At 35.9% G+C, this 19,695-nt stretch overlaps 1 protein-coding gene across 1 annotated transcript in view; it reads left to right on the forward strand.

Annotated features, from left to right (window-relative positions):
* Positions 1 to 16,951, forward strand: part of LOC131066340 (putative DUF21 domain-containing protein At3g13070, chloroplastic) — a 130,601-nt gene extending 113,650 nt beyond the window's left edge. The window contains exon 14 of the mRNA XM_058001083.2: positions 16,086 to 16,951. Within this exon, the coding sequence (XP_057857066.2) occupies positions 16,086 to 16,631 (546 nt within the window). The 3' untranslated portion in view covers positions 16,632 to 16,951. The remainder of the gene's footprint in view (positions 1 to 16,085) is intronic.
* The last annotated feature ends 2,744 nt before the right edge of the window (positions 16,952 to 19,695 follow it).

A 19,695-nucleotide genomic window follows, 5' to 3' on the forward strand; every position in this document is an offset into this window, starting at 1 on the left:
TGTAATACTGGAGATGCACCAATAAAGAATAAGTTTGAAATATTTGTCATAAATGTCCGAATGAAGTATGGTTGTATAAGCAGACCTTGAGGGCTTGCTTACTAACAAAAAAAATAGGGATCACAAATTTAACTATGTTTGAGGTAAATCTCAGGGGAAAAATCCTCAAATATCTCAAGTTCCTTAGCCGTCTAGGACTTGAATGGACATGAAAGTAACAATGAATTCAGTTTTCATACAATAGAGGAGCTATGAGAGTAAAATAAACCTATCTTCCACGACGTTTCATGGACGGGGACAAGAGGGGATGCATTTTAGGGACATTTCCTAGAGAGCCAAAAATAGGGGACAAGGAGGGATGATATATATATATATATATATATATATATATATATATATATATATATAATATGTATGAATTTTTCAAAATCTATTAATATATTATAGAGAGAGAGGGAAAGATGCATATGTTAATAATTGATAACAACAATATCAAAATGTAACTAAATCATGCAAGTAGTAGTATAACAGCATAATAAATTTCAATAAAGCATTATAATAGCAGTCTTAAACATCATTACCATGGTCTATCAATATCCAAAAGTCTCAAACATGTATCGCTATCCAGAAGTCTCAAACATCAAAATACATTGTACAACAATCTATGAAATTAAGCCTCATTCGGGCTATCAATATAAAAAGACTTAGAACCATCTAAGTCTCTATCACCCTCTAGTAGAAGTGGATTGTCCAATGGTAGCCCGACTAGTCCTAGTGTTACCTCCTTATCAATCTGCTTAACATCTTCAAGATCAACATCCCATTGCTCTACTACTTGGTAGTCTGTCGGTCCTAAAGTCTCAAGGCACTATGAACTGCAACTAGCTTTCCAGCTTGTATTGAAGTAAGCATGTTTCTCTTAATGGAGTGGATAAAGCCATAGGTGGACCAATTCCTCTCTACAGTAGAGTAACTAGCAATCTGGGAGCATAAAAATGGCAAGTTGTTTCAATTCCAGCATGCCCCTCCCTTGAAATTTCCACCATCTAATGGGGTTAGTTTATGCAATGGTGGTCCTATCCGTCCTAGCCTTTGGTTTGCTAAATGTAGAACCCTCAAGATTGGAAAACTGAAGCCACTGCCCTCAAAGAGTGGTTGCTTTCTCTTTGCCATGCATTTTAGCAAGGGCTATTGTAAGCCCCTCTATCAACTCTTCATCCTCAGAAGGAAGAATTCGGCCAGGTCAAGGTGCATACCACTTCGGATTAAGAGCATAGGCAAGTATATGAAGAGGGGTGTTCATTATGTTCCACCTCTTTGTAACAATAGGCCTAATATGCTCCTCATAGAATTGCAATTCAAGATCCTTTAGATGAACTGCTTACTTCATTTGATCAAGCATGCTATCAAAAGTCTCATAGATCTCTCCTAGGCTAGTAGAGTGCATACTGGATTACCCCAACAGCTGGTGATATGATAGAGCAAATATATCTGCAATCAAAATTAAAAAATTAAAACTTTTAAAATATAAAAGTTCAGCAATTTTTTTATTTTTTAAAATTTTTTCAGATTTCTTACTTGATATTGGCCCACTAAGACATCGAGTACTCTGTCACTTCCGTCCCTTCATCTATCTTTGCTTGAGGCTACCTTTTCCAGTCTGGACAAACAACCATGGATTTGAGAGCATCCTGCACCTCCAACATCCTCTCCAACAAAATAAAATAGCTAGCATATCTAGTCTCAACTAGTTTGAGGAATTCTTTCTTTGAATAAGAACGAAATAGTGCAAGTGAAGTGTGATGGGTATGTACAAACATTTGTATTTCTCTAGCCTCTGTCACTACTGCCTTCACCCAATCTATGTTGCCAATGTCTTTGAAACCATTATTCAAAGCATGTACACAACATGGAGTCCAAAACATATGTTTGTAAGCGCTCCCAATCATCAAATCAGCTAGCTTACAAACACGAGCTGAATCTATCACAACCTGCACAACATTAGAAGGCCCAACCTCCTCTATGGCCTCCCTCAAAATTCCAAACTAGAAATCAGGATCCTTAACTTTTCCAGAACAATCAATAGCTAGAAGAAAGTATGAACCAGCAGAGCTTGTAACAATAACATTAATGAGTGGCCTATGTCGAAGATCAGTCCACCCATCCATGACAATGGAACAGCCGGTCCTAATCCATGTTTGTCTCATCTCCTCCATCAATAATGTAGCTTTTGAATATTGTTTGTCAAGGAGGGAGTTACACAATCTATGTTCTCCAGACAGGGCATAAGAGGGTCAAACTGTCAATATATCTCTCACCATAGTTTTGAAATAAGGTGACGTTGCCAAATGAAATGGAAGAGCATGTGCATAAAAGAATTTGGCCACTGCATCATCAACTTGCTCACATTTTGCACATTCATTAACCCCATCATTGAAGTTTTCTCACTTGCTTTCTTCTTTCCTCTATCACCACTCTCTCCAACTGATACATTGGAAGAGGCATGCAAATCGATGCTGGCCATTTCTTATTGTGAATTGTAATGATTTTGTCCTCATTTACTCCAGCCAATTTTGCCATTTCAATCTGCCTTTCCAATGCTATTTCCTCACAAATTCTAACACCTTTTCCACTCTCAACCACTAGATGGCTTGTAACCCTAGTATAACTACCATGGTAATGAGTGTTGCAAACATAAAAAAGACACTTCTTGCTGCCTCCTGTAGTTTGCCCTCGTTGGTGGTCACATTTGTTGCAAACTGAAGCAATGGTTTCTTGGAGTTGAAAGGGCCTTTTGCAAACTTTTGAAGAGAGGGTGTAGGGCATGTAAAACGGTTTTGTGTGGCAGAACTTGAGGTTGAATTTTCAGATGTGGAAGAAGGGTCTATTGACATTGTCACTTTATTTTCACTCTCAGGACCCTCATGACTGTCACTGCTGTTGCTGCTCATTCTGTATGTTTTTGTTTATGGTTGAAAGTCTGAAAACAAATTAATGAAAATATTTTCAATCTACAAACTCACTAGCAAGCTAAAAACTTTGAAAAAAACTATAAAAAAATAAGTGAATAACATACCTTGGCTGTAGCTTGAAACTTGAAGCTGGGAACTTGTTTCAGACTTGAAGTGAAACAAAAAAACTCATAGCAAGGAGCAAAACCTGAAAAAATGGAAGTGAATATGGTGGTTGGGACCAATGTTTTCTTTTGGTTTTAAGCATTTTTGCATTTAGGGTTGGTTTGTGTTTTTAACCCAATTGTGGGCCCCCATGCCACTAACAAGGAAAAAAGAAGTGTTTTTTTAATGTTTCACGCACCTGGAAGTCGTCCCAGACGTGTGTCATATCCCTCAATTTTCTGATAAGGAAATATTAATATATATTTCAGATAAAGTAATATTTAATGATTATTAATCTACATATTGAATATTATAATAACAATGTTAGCTTTTATTATTTTGGTTGTTCAATGATTATTAATCTCTAGGTATATTGAATATTATAAATGTTAAGTTTTTATTATTTTATTAATCAGTATGTATAATGTTTTAACCCCTCCGTACCAAATTGTAAAGTAGGAGTAATAAAGGGTGGCGACTCTTCAAGAGAGTCACCACCGCTGAAGGAGTGCCTCCTTGGGACATGACTTCCCATGGATGCAAGAATACATAGTTTCCCCCGTCAACTGGAAAAAAAAAAGAAGAAAGGATAAAAAGCATAAAAAAAGAGGAAAGGAATAGGGTGGAAAAGACTAGTGTCACATCCAAGCCTCGATCAATCTCTGGTATGAAATCTAATCATAATCTGACTCACTCCTGACGGGTTTCCTCTGTCATCGAGCATTGTCTATTGTAATAATGATATCGTTAACATTTATATTTGATTTCTAAAGTTAAATATTTGGCACCATAGTATAAGGTTCCTGTGTAGATAGTATTCATTCAGCAATCATATCTAATTCTGTGACAAACAATTCCATCTGAGAAATCACCATTACATAATATTCATTCAGCAGTTGTAATTATTTCTGTGACAGTCAATTCAGCCTGGAAGTCCTATTACATGGTCTTAATAAATCTATTCAGTAATCATATATATTTCTGTGATAATAGACTCAGTCTGTTAAATTGCTATTACATATAATCAATTCCTGATTGTCATAATATTCATTCAGTATTGTAATCATTAAGAAACTCTGTAACTTGCATACAGTTGTATATAGGTGCAACATATGATATTCTTTGGGTGATAATATCTGCATATTTCTAATGATAATGCATTGTATTTATGATTCAATAATGATAAGTCCTATTTGATTAATCGACGCCTATGTGTCTGATCTTCAACACTACTGAACATGGTCTGTAGAGGGACAACTGCTACAAGGCACCCTCTCAGATAAGGGGGAGAACCGCTACAAGGCACCCTCTCAGATAAGAAGGAGAACCACTGTAAGGCACCCTCACAGGCTGAGGGAGAACCGCTGTTAAGGCACCCTCATAAAATGTCTTGTTTAGGGAGAACCGTTACTAAGGCACCCTATCAAGACAATTAGAGTTCCTTGTAGTTAACTCAGAGTTTTCTGATTCTTACTTTATAGTACTGTTACATAATTGTTCTAAGCTTCATTATAGTAATCCTTTAAATTACAGTTTCTTTGAATTTACAAATCATAGATAGTCTCTTTATCCTATTCTCTTTTGTTTATATTTCATGATTAAATTTTTAGTGATAATCATATATATGTTGTGATTAGAATATTATTCTCTAACCTGTGTTGCAGGTTGTTTATATCAAGAAATCAAGAAGATTCCCATCCTAAAACCTTCTTGACAGTTGAGGAAGTATAACCTAGGGCAGAATAAAGTAATTTAGGAAGAGGGACATTACAACGTGGGGGACGGATCGCCGTTTCTAGGTGGGTGAGATGTCCCCATTGGCCAGGAAACGGTTCTGGCCGTCCCAGAGGGTTTTTGCAGAATTGGAAACGGTAGGGGACATCCCCTTTGCGTCCCTCCATCCCGAGGATGGGGACTGGTGGGTTGGGGACAGGGGACGTGTCTCCATGTAAGACAGAAATAAACATCTTATGCAAACCTTTTTCTGAAAGCTTCCTACCAAAAAACAGATCCCAAACATCAAGTTAGCCTCATGGTCTATGGGTGTGACCTTGAATTGAGTTTTAAAGTAGACAAGCAATGTGTAAAAAACCAACATTTTATGTGAACATGGTCACGATGATGCCTACCTCTAGCTACTTCCTTTGAATTCGACACGGGAATCAATCTTCTTGAACTATAGTTAGATGCTTCTCTGTGCACAACAAATAGCACTATTCATAACCAAATCATTTTCAGAAAGAGAAAGAAAATTACAAGCTGCAGAAATTTTTGATTGTCATCTCAAATACTCAACACCTAATTGATTATACCAACAAAACAAAGACAACCCAAAAATCTGGACATGAAGTTGACTGACACATCCTTGAAAAGAGAAACAGACATGTTTTTTCTCTTTTGGATAGTAAAGATTTTGTAAACCATTGATGATTTTTTCAGCATCTACAAAGAAGAGAGAACCACTTATACAACAAATTTACAATTATTCTCGTCCTGCAGCAGCTGTAGCTGTGTGCATTGCTCATTTAGGTACCCCTGCCAACGGAAAATAAAAAAATAAAAAATACGTTCTTTACATCTTAATCCTGCATGAACACCAAATCTCTGAGATGCAGTCATGTTGAACCAAAATTAGAATTTAGAACGCATGATCTGAAACATGATGATACCCACCTAAAGGAAGAAAGAATTAATGTGCTCATGAATCTACACTGCAGCTGAATGACATCCATCGTCCGTTGGCATCTCTGCTTGCAACTCAAGCCTTGAATTTTTTCTGCTTGGAACTATGTATCCCAGCAAAACAGAATTTGAAATAAAATCTATATTTGTAGTGTGCTGGAAAATAAAAAGGTAAAAAATTTAGGAATGTACAAAAAAGATGGAAATCAAGAATATGAGAACATTCCATCAGGAACAAGCTCAAAACCTACTGTATAGTCACAGGTTCGTACAGTGGTAAAAAACAGGTAGCAGGCCACATATTAACAAGCATTTTGTAATGGTGCTCACAAATTCTTGGAGCACTTTCATGATTCATCAAATTTTGAAGACATTTATTCACAATGTCTTCAAAGATTCATTGTTGAGCTTCCACATGGACCTCTTGAGCTTTCCTTAGTTTCCTCCACAGATAAATGATACCTTCGAGAAATGCTTGTCTTATTAAAACTCAAAAAAAGTAGAAACCTTAAATCTGCAGACGTAACTGTTCAAAATGAATTCTTAGCTGTTGATTTTCGAAAGCCTATGGATGAGATTGTTTTGTGAAGCATGCAGATCAAATTATTTCAACGGTCATACAAAATTTTTCATTTCTGTACCTGCAGTAAATGTGTGCTCATATAAGGAATGCCTATTGGCATATATATTTCCTAAATGATTAATTATTTTTCTATGGTTTCTTTCTATTATCTTCAGTCTTTTGCTATCTTACAGTGTGCCATAATGGAGCTCTTCAGCATTGTAGGCCTTGCCAAATTTACTAAATTTTTGCTTCACAAGTCACTTAACCACTTGCAAATTATTGTGTATATCAAATAAATTCACCTTCCTTTGGGACATAGCAGTAAAAATGTAGCTTTGAAGAACAGAGCAGCAATAATGCACCTTCGAAGAAACAAAGTATCATGGGCTTTAGCAATCTTTAACCTTATTTGAGGTTTAGCAGATATGTTTGGGTCTTGATATAATAGGGCCATCTTTTGGCTACCATTCCAGGAAAATTAGCAACATATTGCAATGATATATGTGGCATGTGCCATTGTTCAACAACACCACCACACTTAATAAGGAGACAGTCATACTTTTGCACCCTCAGAGAAAGTAATTAAACATCACAAAGGTAGCACCAATGAAGTAGTATATTGTCAGCCAAACCCCAATTTCAGCTTTTGTCGGTCAGTTACATTTGTTTCATCTTGCATTTATTTACAGTGCCCTTAAAAAAGGAATTAATAGTTGCATTATCATTTGCCCTACGACCACAGACACCTATTTCTGCTGCAACATGTCATACCAGTGATTCATTCAATCATTTGGGTAGTGCCCTTTGTGGCATCCCTGAAACATTTACTGCTTTTCAAGGATATTTCTATTGGCTGCACACCTCATAGTCTAATGTAGACACGTATAAATTCTCTTGCATTTCCTACAACATTTGCTTAGCTGCCAACTGCAAGCAATTTGTTGACTGTACTCATACTCTTACAACTCAATCAGTGTAGATAGGCTTACTAGTTTACTAGGTGTGGCCCTTAGTCTCTGTGCAGCAAAAGCGGTGTGTTTGCGACATGGCTTAACCGCCTCTTGTGGATTCTATGAGTCTAGTGGTTGTATCGGGCATTGACAGGTCGATCTTTTGGTGCAATGGCAACCACTCCCAACAAATGGTATCAAAGTTGGGTTACAAGTTCAAACCCCGCTTGTGCTGAGGTGGGATTGTTGCAAGGTGTGGCCCTTGGTTTCTGTACAGCAAAAGCGGTGTGTTTGTGACATGGCTTAACCGCCTCTTGTGGATTCTAAGTGTTTAGTGGTTGTAACCATAGATGGACTACTCTCCAAAAACTGGCGAGTTTTTTTGCTTGGCGAGTTTTTACGACTTTAACTCGCAGAAGAAACTGGCCGAGTTCTTAGGAAAAACTCACAAAAACTCTACGTGTTTCCAGGAAAAACTCGTCTGCATTAAAAAAAAAGGCCCAAACATGTCAAAAATTATCTAATTTTTTTTTTCAAGTCAGTCTCATTCTCTTCATCAGAATATATATATGAAATATAACATTTAAGTTCTTATACTTTAAGTTTTATTTCATGTATATATTGACAGGTGTTTTGAGAGTGGTTTCAGATCTCTAGGAGTTATAATGCAAATTCTAGGTTTTAGAAGATCTTTTAAATTTTTAGACAGTCAAATTTCAGTAATCAATAGACTCCTATTAGCATTCTTTCGCTCTCTCTATCTCACTCACTTTATCTGTCCCGAATTTTAGACCTATCTATCTCCCTATCACTCTTCCTCTATCCCCCTCTCTACCACTCTCCATCTCACTCTCTCCTTTCTCCCCCAAGATCTAGACCTATCTCTCTACCCCTCTCTTTCTCACCCTCAGAGCCTCGCGAGGGGTGCTACCCTCAACCTAATTTTATTTTGCAGATGCTTGGTGGCAAAGTTGGGGTGGAAATACCCCAAATCTCAAAATTTTTGCCCTTAGAATTTTATGTCAGCCTTGTAGTTCATCCAGTTGTGAGCGCAATTGGAGCTTGTTTAAGGCCATCCACACGAAGAAGAGGAGCAAGTTAGCCCAAAAACGCTTTAATGGCCTTGTCTTTGTGCAATATAATCTTTGGTTGCGCATAAGGAAGGTAGAGGAAGCACCAACTAGTCCAATTGATTTGGATGATATAGATCCTTATAGTGATTGGACAGCATAGGAGCAGCCTCATTGTTTACAGAGGATGACATCAATGATTTGGAGAGGCAAGTTATGGAAGAGGAAGGGGGTGGATTTGGTTTCACACTGGATGACATTGACGAGGATGAGGAGGATGAGTCATTGCCAGTGCCAGGTGCAGCTAGAGGTAGAGCTACATCCAGGATGGAGGATGAGCCATAGCCTGAGCCAGTCATGTCGAGCAAGGAGGCACAATCATGCGGCACACCCACAATAGACTTCTAGGACTAGACTCTCTAGGTCTACCTCTGCCCTAGTTTTTGCTAGAGCTAGGAAGAGAAAGATGTAATTGTATTGATGTATTTACTTTTAGTTCTACAAAAACTATTTACTATTTTGTTTCTAGCCTGTTGGTTGAAAATTTTGTACACTTGGGGAAATATACAAAATTGCGGTTTCAACCACGACGTGTGAGTAAAACTCTCCTAATTAAGGGAAGGCTCCCCCTATCTATCTACAACTTTGAAAATAAAATAGGATGGGACAACAATCTTTCTTCTTCTTTCAAGAAAGACAATATCCTTTTCTCTTCACAGAAAAGGATAGTGATTTGATATAAACAGCAGTGACCACTTTCAAAATGAAATGAGAGAAAGGAAATGAAGTTTCCTGAAAGCGCAAAGACTTCCGTCACTTCCTTCAGGACGGGACAACAATATCAAGCTCAAAGACTTGATTATGTGAAGTTCTATCTACTCTTTTCTATACTAATGCTATAAAGAACAAATTATAATAGCTCAAAGACTGGAATATCTTATTCTTTTCTACTTAAAAAAATGGGAAGTACTATAAGCTCAAAGACTTACAACTATTTCTCACAAAATCTACTCCTAAATTCTCCTAAGAACAAGTGAAAGCACAAAGACTTGCAACTTCTCTCAACAAAATATTTATTTTAATCTATATTAACCTCAACTACTTGTAGCACAAAGACTACAAATCAGATGTGATTAAGCTCTTTAAGAAACACTTGCAAGAAAGACAATATAGATACTAACTCAAGTATGTAGCACAAAGACTCAAAGCTTAAGCAATTTCTATCTATTCCTTTCAATTCTTGAATTCACACATTGAAGCTCAAAGACTTCTTTGCTGTAAATTTGGTAGAGTTTTTGCTTGCTTTTCAAAAGATAAAAATTACAATAGACCCCTCAAGTATTTATAGAAGAGGAGCCTTGAGAAAAAGGTGGGAGGATCCTAACCAACTCGAGAGATTCTCTCAACCAGCAAGACTTATTCAATAACTAACTAAGACTTATTCCAACTACAATCCTAATTGAACACAACCTGTAGTTGCTTTACATGTAATTACAAAAGTGCAAGTAATGAGTTAACTTGCATTTTACAAAGACTTACATGTAACTTGTCAAAAGAAAAACTACAACTAAAGATTACAAATGTGGAAAAATACAACTAAGTGTTGAAAAACACTTAAGCCGTAGCACGTGAAGACACGAATCCTTCAAACTTCTGGATGATCATTTGTAGTTCATCAGGATCCAGTTCATGGGTGTTCTTGGCAACAACCATGGTCTTCACAATAGTATCATGACATCGGAGGAGCGCAGTGCTGTTTTTATCTAGGATGGATTGGATTTCATGCAAAAAGATTTGGTGTTTCATTAACATTTGAATTGAAGCGGCCGAGAATTGTTTGCTCCTCCATTCATTATGTATCCTCATCTGTAAATTAGCAAGAACTTCTTCTTCTAGAATCAGCTCTCCATCTATAATAACCCCCATGGTATCACTTGCTGCAAATTATTAAATAATATTAATATCCTAAAGAAGAAATAAATCATTAAATATTGTAAATAGATGATTTAAAATATTAATGTATTTAATATATAAAATAATAAAGAAAAATATTATTTAATATATTATTAAATGTCAATATAAAAGAAAAATAATAATAAAAGAAAATATATTTAATAGATATTAAAAAAAGTATTAATTTATATTAAATACATTTACAATGACAATATTTAATATATAATTGTTATTCACAAACATCAAATGTTTAATACAATAAGTAACCCCCCGCACAAACTATTATCAACATATACTAACTAGTATTAAAACCCCCACCCCCACGGTTACCCTCTCACCCCTTCATGCGGAAGGGGACCATGGAGGGGCACATCCCTTCACAGGGTTTAAAAGGGAAGGAGGCGAGCGGACTGCGGGCAGGAGGAAAGTAAGGAGAAAGCTGCGGAAGAAAGGAGGGAATAGCAGACCACAGAGGGAGGAAAAAAGGAGGGTCTTCTACGGGAGGGAAGGTAAGTAATAAATAGTTGTTGATATTAAAAAATCATATTAGTTAATAGGTGGACTAGTAGTGGGTAATACTCAAAGGGTAATGTGTAACGTTAATTAGTAAGGGGTGTTAATTGAGGTCTAGTGCATATAAATATATGTATGAATTAATTCACTGGAAATTAAATATAGGTAAGGGATTTGGTATAATTAATGGTCTTTGCATTAATATATTAAAAATAGGAATAGTATGTATAATGGTCTCTGATCATTAATAGGAATAGTATGTATTAATGAATATAAAGATATAAAGATAGGCAATGGATTAGTATATATATTAATAGGAATAATTAATATATATACATTAATAAATACAAACGCATAAAGATACATAGTGACATTATATATATATATGTTAATACATAGAGGAATAGTTAATATATATATATATATATATATATAGGAATGAAGAACTTGCTGTAAGCATATATAATGAATGATTCGTAATTAGTAAAGAATGATAGGAAAAATACATATCAGGATAATAGAAATGTATGTTAAGGAATACATATGAGTAATGGTTAATGAACATTTTATGAATATAGGTAATGAATACAAGACTATGTACATGTGGATTATGAAATAGGAAATAGTAAATGAAAATGCAAAGGAATGTATTATGAATGAAATCACAGGAGGGAGGCTATAGGGAGGAAACTCTCTTAGTTTAAGGGGGGATTATGATAATCCCTAGGGATCGCCATTCCAACCTTGTGTCTGGCAGACTGATGAGTGTGGATAGCCATGATTTGTCTTCCCAACTCCATAAGAATGATCTTATTAGTTGGGTATCTAGGGAGCATGTATGGCTGCCCACTATAGCATCCGATTCTCATATAGGTGAAGGTCGGGAGCTGTAGAAACAATCATCCATACTCACTCACCCTTTCCCATGCATCAGTTGATACCCTTTTGTTCTTCAGAGTTCTGTCAAACTGACACATGAAGTAACCAAAGAATGCATCTTGGACTCTTCTGAAATGCAATCTGCTGGGTCTCAAAGGTAGCTGATCATAGTATTCCCATACCGGTATAAGCAAGCGATCACCCTTGGTAGAAAGACCTGGAAAATGTCTAAGCAATGCTGCCAAGTACACCAAATATGAGTTCATGTAGAAAGTCATGGTGGAAGAGACTGCTGAAAAAAGTTCACACAAGACATCGCTGATGACTTCTCCCCATGATATATGATGGGACTGCCTCATGAACATGATGAACTGGTACATCCAGGGCTCAAAAACATTAGAATGTTCAAAGCCCATTATCTTGCTTAGGAGGGTTACGATTTCTCCTATCTCCCATTTGAAGTCACAGTGGTACAACTTAGCCCACCTTGAGAAGGCGGCTCGTGGCTCATGGATCCACCTGTTGATATGTCGATTACAATCTTTTTCCCTTTTCACATAATACTCAGCTGCACTCTCTTTGGAGATTTCCATGTAAACAGGTGCGGGAGGTATTATGAAGACTTTCTCAATTGTGTCTGCATCAAGGCGGATTATTGCTTCGCCATCATCATTTTTAATGATTCTTGTTTCCTTGTCAAAGTGATGGGTGCAAGCGAGAACAAATTTGGGTTCTAGGGCAGCCACCGGGAAAGAAGATGCGTGATGGATATGGTTGTCCAACAACTGCTGCATATTGCTATCTTGTGGATCCTTAACCCTCTTGACAAATTCGGACATGTCTACATGCCCTATCTCTGTATCTCTGATACGATCCAAAGGAGAGGAAACTTGGGAAGGCGCAACTTCGTTTTGTTACTTGTCATATTTGTACTTCATCTTTTGTGGAATTGGTGATGACGACAAATCTGACATTGATGAACAACCTAGAATATTGTGATGAAGACTTAAAAGCATTAAGGCAACATCATATTCAGCTGCAAATAACATTTTTCCTTCTTCGAATGGGAAAAACTTTGACTCTTGAACTTAACGACTTTGTGAGAGAAAGAAGGGAAATAAATGGAAATGGGGGAATCTTGACTTTGACCAATTTCGGATCTTGGGGAAATTTTCGCAAGTATACAAGTTGGAAAGGGCATACATGCAATCGGATTTTTAAAACCTGAATGCAAGTACATTTGTAAAATTGCAAATAGAGAAATGGATGGAAAATGAGAATTAGACTTGCAGAAAATGACGAAAATGGAAAGTATGGATATGGGTGACATGAATGGATAAAAATGGGAAAATCCGGGAATGTCATTTTCATGAAAATGGGAAGAACTTTTCAACATGTAATCGGGTTCTTAAAACCCAATTTTGAAAGGAAGGGTATTTCACATCTTTTCAACTTGGAATTTTAACAAAAAATGGTTAAATTCTTTAACCGTAAGGGAAGAACAAAGATTTCCAGCCAACTTGTAATCGGGATTTGAAATTCCGAATACAAGTAAAGAGGGAAAATGGGGAAGATCAATGCAATTCAAAAATTGCATATCAAGGGGGGAAATCTCTCATAAAACCGATTTTTGGGGCAAGAACAACATATTTACAAATTTACAACTATAAAGGAAAACTAAGAAAACAAGAAAATAAGAAAATGAAACAAGAAAAGAAAAGAAATCATACCTTGTTTCAAAACGTGTTTGCATTTTTGACACCAAGAAACCATCAATAAATCGAACTCCCAAAACCCTAGAATGGCGTGAAAGATGTTTGCAAATGCACAAGAATAGGGAAGAATCCCAAACGCCTCTCCTTCCTAAAAAATCTCCACAAAAATTTGTTTGAAATCTTCAACAAAAACCTTTCTCCTTGCTGGTCGGCTTTTTTGAAGGAAATAACAAGTTCGAATTTGCATGTATTGTTGAAAATTGGGTTTTTTGGAGAAAATAACAAGTTTAAAATTGCACTTTTTCATCAATAAGGCAAAAATCGGGTTTTTAAAGTGCAATTATATGTTTAAAATCCTCAAAAATGCACTTTATAGAGAAAATCGGGTTTTTTGGACCAAATAGCAAGTTTTAAATATCACTTTTCTCATTCCTAGGCAAAATCGGGTTTTGGAGAGAGATGTGCAAGTTTAAAATCACTTGTAAAAGGAAATTCAAATCCCTACAACAAGTTATAATTCACTTGCACACATGTAATAGGGGTTTAAAATCCCTATTACAAGCAAAAACCATTAAAGTAGGGGTTTTAGAAAAGAATTACAAGTTTACTTGCAACTTAACCAAAAAATCCCTATTTTAACTGAAAAAGCCAAAAAGCATCAAGGGGGAAATAAAAAGCAAATTACAAGTTTTTATTTTTCAATAAAGTGCACTTGTAATTAGCTAAAAATTTCCCTACAAAGACCAAAACAATGGAAATCATTAAAACTTGCAGTTCAAGGAAAATTCTCCACTTGCAGTCAGGGAGAAAAAACCCGAAATTGAAGGAAAGGCATAGCAAACGAATCCAAAATGCGACGAAATTCAAAACGTAGTTCGAGGATGGATTGAGGATTAAGCCAGTCCAAGAATTAGTCAAAATTTTGCCTCGAGAAGTGTGCCATAGAATAAATTTTTCATTTTTTCACAAAAAATTTATGTAATGGTCCTTCATTTTTGAAAACAAAAATGAGGTCAACATAGCCATCAACATTCTTCATTAGGATGTGCTTTTGTACCCACTTTGCATTTAAATATATCTAGACTCAGCTTGTTTTTTTTGTGTTCTCATTTATTGACTCATTGGATGCATCTTCTCATTAAATTTTGCAAAAAAAATGCATTTTTAATTAAATTTAAGTGTGTTTTTAAGTTGCGGAGTTTTTCGCCAAGTTTTTCCGAGTTTTTCCCCAGTTTTTTTTTCAGGCCTTGGTGAGTAGTTCATCTATGGTTGTTACTCCCAACAGACTGCTGGCCAGAAGACAATCAATCTGCTAGAAATGGCCTTGGTCTTACTCAAATTTAGGTCCAATCTGAAGAATCTATTTCAATTGTTTCAGATACAGATTCCAGATTCCAGATTCATGTCACTTCTGGAATTTTCTTTGGTCATTGCTGGATGCTACACTAGAAAGAACTACTTAGTTCATTACTTAGATTGGTTAACAATTTGAGGAAATGCAACATTTCTTCATATTCTGAAAATGCAGAATGAACTTCATCTATTTCTATAGAAAGAAAACATTTTTTTGACATTCCTATAACCGTTCATAGCATTCTTCCATTGTCTCTACTTTCAAGCCATTTCAGGCTTGCTTAGGTTTCCAGTCATGTACTAGCATTGATATTGCATTCATTTTGCTATCAACATTTAATACACCACATGTTTAATGTGAATAGAACAAAGCCAAATATTTTTTCAAAATAATCATCTTCAAAACCAGGTTCAAGATAATATGCTTAAGTTTTATCAAGCCAATTATAAGTCGAGCCACTATCTGCATAGGGCCCTGCGTGTTGGGAATAAAATTAGTTAGACTCCAGAAAGATCCAAAGGTTCTTGCATCAAGTTCAAAGCAAGGGATAATGTGTAAGTTCAAAGGTAGGGGATGATACCTGGTCTTACATCATCATCGAGTTGGTAAGGGATAGTGCATTGGTCCTTAGAACTTCCAATTTCTATTGCCAAACTGTTGAAATTTTATTATCTTTCATTACTTGAAGCACTGGCCGAATCACCAGTGCAAATATTTGATATGGATTTTGACTGCTTTATCATGTCTCAGATTTTTCTGGGCACAGCTGAACTGCACTCATAATTCAATCATTATGACATCTTCCAAAGTATTTTTCTTGCTTGTGGAGTACATGCTTTATATTTGAAACATAAGTATGCTGTAACAGGTTTGTGCAGATTGAAAATTATTTTTTATTGAATAATATGTGAAAAAACAGACTTTTTGGGTATATTGTTGTTAAACAAAAACAGCAACTATTTCAAGTTACAGATATTATCTGTTTGTCCGGATCCCAAAATATCTCTACTGTGACTGTTTTTACTGATATGTGAATGTTTCAACCATTAGAGTTCTCTTTTAGCTAGGTATAAGTGATTTAAACAGCTATTAAAGCCATAGACACATATATGGAACCAGATTGCAGGCTAAAAGATGCCACATTGTATTGACCACACTGATTTTTGTCATTCATTTTCCTTCAAGGCTTGTAATGTCAGAGGCAGGGTTTACATGAGATTAACATGTGCATTTTTGTTTTCCACTTTGCTCTCTTTCTATCTGTTGATGCATTTTTCCTTTAATGCAGATTTTGGCAGGTAATGCTAGGAAGGTTGGTGCTGTTCGTTTTAAAGAGATAGATGGGGAAGAAAGCGAAAATGACAAGGTTACTCATGTCTTCCCTCATATTCTGAAGCCAAGATGGGAAAGTGGATATGAGACAGATGATCATAAAGTGCAGTCAAACCAGGAAACAATACTTGATACTAAATCTCCTATGATTCTTTCTAAGAAAAGGGAAATTTTCAAGAGTATGCAGGCAGGGACTCCAAATCATCAAGCAATTGCTGAAAATGTTAATGTTGAAGCTGAAGCAAAGGCACAGGTGGTGGATGTTTCTGAATTGACTGTTATATATCCCGATGATGTTAGTGCAGTTGAGGATAATAATTTGCATATGGCGCAAACAGAGGATATTGATGTCCCTGCAACAAGAAATTCAGGTGAAACCTGGAAACAATATGAAAAGAAAGCAGAGAGAAGGAAAAGGAAACGAAGAAAACAATCCCTTGAAGAGTCTGTTGATTTAGAGAGTGAACAAACAGTAGACTTAAGACAGAAGGAGACTGATTGATTACAATGCTACATGAAACTGAGATAAACTAGAATCATTTGTTAGTTCAAAGTCTATGGTGCGAATTTGGTTTTAATATTCTTAATTCCTTGTTCGTCTTTCAACCAATTAGACATAATGAGAATGTTCCGAAATCAAAATACCAAAATGTAATCCTTTCAGTAGAGGTAGAAATGGCCTGTTTTTCATAACTGTAATTTGTTGGAAATTTTTATCCGCTGTAACATTCTTTAGAGTAATTTCAGTTGTTTATAAAGGAAAACTATCTAAAACTTAGGAAAGTATGGTACACCTAATTTTACAATATTTGTTATTGGCAATGTTCTTGGACATTCTTATCATGTCTTCAATAAATTAAAAACTGTAGTATATTGATTTGTCATGAAAACTCTATAAAATTAACAGCAGATGTACACCTAATTTTCCAATGCTTGCTATTGCCAATGTCTTGTCATTTTTCATTTGGCACTTAAATTGTTTCCTTTTCCCTTTTTTTGCAGATTATTTAAAACCATGGCTTAAGTCGATATGTTGACCAGGCTGTGGTCTCATGGAAAGTTAATTTGCTTCCCATGTTAAAATGGCCATGCAATAGAGTGAAGTGGGCTGACAAAAATGGTCCCTTCTTTATCAAACACAAATAGGACAACGAGCATATTATTTTATGAGTACAGCTTTTATCAGTGGATTGGAAGGCTTTGTTACTGATTCCTACACTTGAAAACTATTATTCTTCCTAAAGTGGTGATTTTCCTTATTTTCATACAATTTTTTTAATACAATTTTAAGAAAATATCATAACATAGAACTTTGAAAACAAAAACAGTAATAAATCAATATTAACTTTCAAGTTTAAATACAAAAATGTCAAATGTTATCGTATCACTACATATTTGATATTTGATATTTGATATTAGATTATCATTAGATATTGAAATCCAAAAATATTGATAATTTGATGCTGACACGCGAAAAACAAAAATCAGAAATCTATCATCAACTATGCTATGTTTGGATCATCCATATCAAGGTCCTCAACTAGGATGGTCTCTAGATACCCATCGCTCTCTAACTCAAGTTCCTCTAATGGTAGTAGAACTGGGGACAATTCATTAAGGCCATTTGGTTCAACCGTTTCATTTACTCATGGCAGCAATTTCTCCATTAGGTGCAATTTGGTCCCATTTTGTTGAAGGACCCTCCATATATTTATGATCAACACGAGAGAGAAGACAAAGCGAGCTATGAATGTAGACCAAGTTCTCTGCTTTCTTTGACCTTAATTGGTTTTTCTTTTGTGAATGAATAAAACCATAAGTACTTCAATTCCTCTCACAAGATGAAGAGCTAGCTACTCGTGAGAGCATTATGATTTCAATTGATTGCAATTTAGGGGTTTCACCTTCATGGTTCCACTACCACTCTAAAGAATCTTTCTTTGTTGCATATCATATAAAGCTTCCACTATAGAAAAATCAGCTTGCCTACATGAAAACTTATTCCATTGACTCCTTATAATTGAGGCATCCTCACCTTGACCATGAATATTTTTTACTGCAACCTAAAATCTCTTCATTACCTCTCTATCCTTATGTGGAGCCCTCTTATTTGTCTCTTTTGCATCATGTCGTTTAAGATTTTAAGGCATGGGCAACACAATGAAGGGGTGTGTTTAGTTTGTTCCATCTTCCATTTAACTTTTCTTCTATCAAGGGATATTAAGAAGGATCTTTCACATCAATTATTTTCTTGACTCTTTCGCACATGCAATCTATTTTTTCATAAACTTCCCCCAAATATAGTTTGTCTGAGTTTGTAAATTTAATCACCTCACATATGTGCCTAATAAAATCCACACCAAATCTCACATTAACCCAAAACTGGTCATCAAGGACCAAACCTCTCACCTCAATTGCAATATCTGATATAGATTGCATGAGGGCTTCACTTAGTGAACTTGGGTTATAGCACGTGCGTTCATGGAATACTAAATAATCCCCCTAGCTCAAATTAAAAACCCCTACTTTCATCGATAGGCAATATATTGTATCCTCATTTTGGGATATTAAATCCCTCAATATGAACTCACATGATATGATATTGCCTAGCCAGTGAAGCCCCCATGGTAGATTGTCTCAAAGCTATCCATGCATCACTAACATATGTGGAACACAAATATCCTTTGACTTCACAAAGGTAGTCAAGAAGAATGAGGTAGGAAGCAGACTGGGTATCAGCTGGTTTGAGAAGTTCCACTTTGGCAACAATATGGTAAATGTCTTGTGTGGTGATGGTTATATATAAACATTTGTATTTTTTTGTCCTTTTTTTTGAGGTTTGAAATCCATTGGAACTTGCCAATATCTTTGAGTGCATTATTCAACGAATGCACACAACATGGTGTCCAAAATATATGCTTGTACTTTTTTTCCACTATCATACTTGTTGCTTTACAAACAAGGATAACATTGGTAATAACTTGAACTACATGTGATGCCCCCACCTCCTCAAGGGTGCCACATAGTTGGTTATGAAGAAAATCTCCATTATGTTCTTGCCTTGAATAATCTATTACCTTCAAAAAATAAGGTCCTCTGCTGCATGTCACCATGACATTAAGTAGTGGACAATTTCTAGCATGTATCCATCCATCCATCACTATATTGCATCATTATGTAGATCACACTCTTTTCATTGGTGCACTTTGTTGCTCTAATTGAATTTTTTTTTTTTTGTCAGTTAGAGTTGTGCCAAGCTTTTTAGACCAATGTGCTCTATACCCAGTTGGTCCATTATTGATAGCTTGGACCATTTCTCCATAGAAAAGTGAGTGGGCAACATTAAACAATATTCCACTTGCATAAAAGAAGCGTGCAATTGCTGCATCAATTGTTTCTCGACCTTGCACATCAAATAGCCTTCCAATGGGGTTTGAGCTGTTAGTATGTGGTCTCTTGTGAGACTTAGACTATTGTGTTGCTACAACACCAGAAGACACATCTACCTCTGGCTCTCTAGTTGCCCCTGTGGTTGAAGCATGAGAGGAGCTCATATTATAAACTTT

This window comes from Cryptomeria japonica, chromosome 3 (assembly GCF_030272615.1).
Source record: "Cryptomeria japonica chromosome 3, Sugi_1.0, whole genome shotgun sequence".
Lineage (NCBI taxonomy): Eukaryota > Viridiplantae > Streptophyta > Pinopsida > Cupressales > Cupressaceae > Cryptomeria > Cryptomeria japonica.